This window comes from Dryobates pubescens, chromosome 42 (assembly GCF_014839835.1).
Source record: "Dryobates pubescens isolate bDryPub1 chromosome 42, bDryPub1.pri, whole genome shotgun sequence".
NCBI lineage: Eukaryota > Metazoa > Chordata > Aves > Piciformes > Picidae > Dryobates > Dryobates pubescens.
The window spans coordinates 1,598,615-1,601,144 of record NC_071653.1 but is presented as its reverse complement, the minus strand read 5'-3'; the positions used below and the strand labels follow the sequence as shown (position 1 = coordinate 1,601,144).

Here is a 2,530-nt window from a genome sequence, read left to right as displayed (position 1 = left end):
GATGGCAGTGCTGCTCTGGAGCACAGCTCTGGCCCAGAAGCAGCCCTGGCCTGTCCCTGACTGCAGTCCCAGCACTGCCACACAGCAGCACAATGCCCAAGCTGCCAGAGCACTCAGGCCTTGCCCCAGCACAGAGGCTCAGCAGGAGGGGGTGGAAGGACAGAAAGAGCAGCTGAGGACAGCCCAAGCTCTGGGGATCCCTGGCACTGCTGCTGTGCTGGGACTCTGCCCCTCCACCTCTGCACACAGGCACTACCCTGCAGCTCCACAGAAGCCTTGGAGGAAAGAACTCAGACAAGTAACTCAGGAGGTAGGAAAACAGAGAAGCAGGGTACTTTATTGTTGAACACCCAGGGAGCACAGCTCCTCATGTCTGCAGCCTCTGGGTCACACCACACAGGACAACACTGAACCAGAAATGGTCTGAAGAAAGACATTTGTGTGGGAACAATATTCTCACAAGGGGAACAGCCCCAGCAGCAGCCAGAACTCCAGCAGCCAGGCTGGGCCTGCACTGAGAGACATCAGAACTGCTCTGCAGGAGAAGACAGAGAGTTTATTGCTGCTGAAAGCATCCAGTGATCAGTTTGCTCAGGGCAGCTTTGAGCTCCTGGTTCCTCAGGCTGTAGATGAGAGGGTTCACTGCTGGAGGCACCACTGAGTACAGAACTGACACCACTATATCCAGGGATGGGGAGGAGATGGAGGAGGGCTTCAGGTAGACAAAGAGGCCAGTGCTGAGAAACAGGCAGACCACAGCCAGGTGAGGGAGGCAGGTGGCAAAGGCTTTGTGGCGTCCCTGCTGAGAGGGGATCCTCAGCACTGCCCTGAAGATCTGCACATAGGACACCACAATCAACACAAAACAGACAAAGAATAAACAGCCACTGGCCCCAAGAAGCCAAAGTTCCCTGAGGTAGGATGTGGAGCAGGAGAGCTTGAGGATCTGGGGGATTTCACAGAAGAACTGGTCCACAGCAATGCCCTGGCAGAGGGGCAGGGAAAATGTACTGGCTGTGTGCAGCACAGCATTGAGAGCCCCAGAGCACCAGGCAGCTACTGCCAGGTGGAGACAAACTCTGCTGCCCAGGAGGGTCTCATAGTGCAGGGGTCTGCAGATGGCAACATAGCGATCATAGGACATGGTGGTGAGGAGAGAAAACTCTGCTGTAAGCAAAAAGGCAAAGAGAAAGACCTGAGCAACACATCCTGCATAGGAGATGTCCCTGGTGTCCCTTAGGGAATTGTCCATGGATTTGGGCACAGTGGTGGAGATGGCACCCAGGTCAAGGAGGGCGAGGTTGAGGAGGAAGAAATACATGGGGGTGTGGAGGTGGTGGTCCCAGGCTATGGTGGTGATGATGAGGCCATTGCCCAGCAGGGCAGCCAGGTAGATGGCCAGGAAGAGGCAGAAGTGCAGGAGCTGCAGCTGCCTTGTGCCTGGGAATGGCAGGAGGAGGAAGTGGGTGGTGGAGTTGCTGTTGGCCATCTGCTGCCTGTGGCCATGGAGACCTGTCCAAGGAGGGAAAGGCAGTGACAAGTTAGGGCACATTTCTCTCAGCCTCATTGGAAACTCCCTCCCAGAGCTGCATGAGGAATGGATCAGCTCAGCCCCATCACTACCAACCCATGGCAGAGTTCATCACAGCTTTAAATGCAGCAGGGACCCAGAATTGCCATGAAGATTCCTCTGGTGTCAGAACAGAAAGTGACCAACAGCCCAGTCCCAGAGAACAAGAGTCCCATTGTGGTGGGTTGAAATTTCCCCCCAGCATTAGCTTTGCCAGAGCAGCTCAGTTAGAAGCAAATGAAGCTGTATTGACAAGCAAGAGCTACACTCTGCAATGGAATGCAATGAACAGGTACAAAACATACAGGAGTGACAATATGAGACAGGTATTTACAATTATCAAATGACACAAACCCCCCTGGTCAGAGACCAGGGAAGCTGTTCCACTGCCTCTAACCCCTAGCCCCCAGTTCCAAGAGAGAACAAAGGAGTGGAGAGAGAAAAAAAGCAGTGGGTTAGACTTAGCCAAGGCCAGCCAAAGCAGTTGATCTATCCTGAGCAAAGCTAAACAGCTGAGATCAGAAGAGAAGAGAGAGAATTGTTATGGTACAGCTCCTCTGATTCCAGATATTTATCCAATGAATTTGTTTAGAATAATCTTTTCTTTTCCTTTTCACACCCAAGAGTGATCTATTTATTTTGGTTCTACTTTTCTCCTCAAAATCTGCAACTAAATTTTAAAGGCATAGCCTAAAACCACCACACCCATCTAGAGGTGGAGAAACAGGGAGCAGGCCTGCAGTGCTGCAGAGACAGTGAAGGGAAGAGAGAAAGGCAGAGGGGCTGGGGGTGAAGTCTTCTCCTTACCCACCTCTGCTCACTGCTGTTCACAGGATGGAACTCAAAGGCTTTGGTCCTCCTTCTGTGTGCACACTCCAGGAGCCTTCAGCTGAGCGTCAGCAGCTGAGATGGAGATGCCTTCAGGAGCTACAGCTGCAGTGTCCTGCACCCACAGCCTCA

General features: G+C 52.8%; 1 protein-coding gene across 1 annotated transcript; it reads right to left on the bottom strand.

Annotated features, from left to right (window-relative positions):
- Positions 1-556: 556 nt before the first annotated feature.
- Positions 557-1,321, bottom strand: LOC128899280 (olfactory receptor 14J1-like; the record flags this gene model as incomplete). The annotated part of the gene is made up of 1 exon (XM_054177662.1): positions 557-1,321. A coding segment is annotated over one exon (765 nt), but the record flags the coding sequence as incomplete, so codon positions are not given.
- Positions 1,322-2,530: the final 1,209 nt, after the last annotated feature.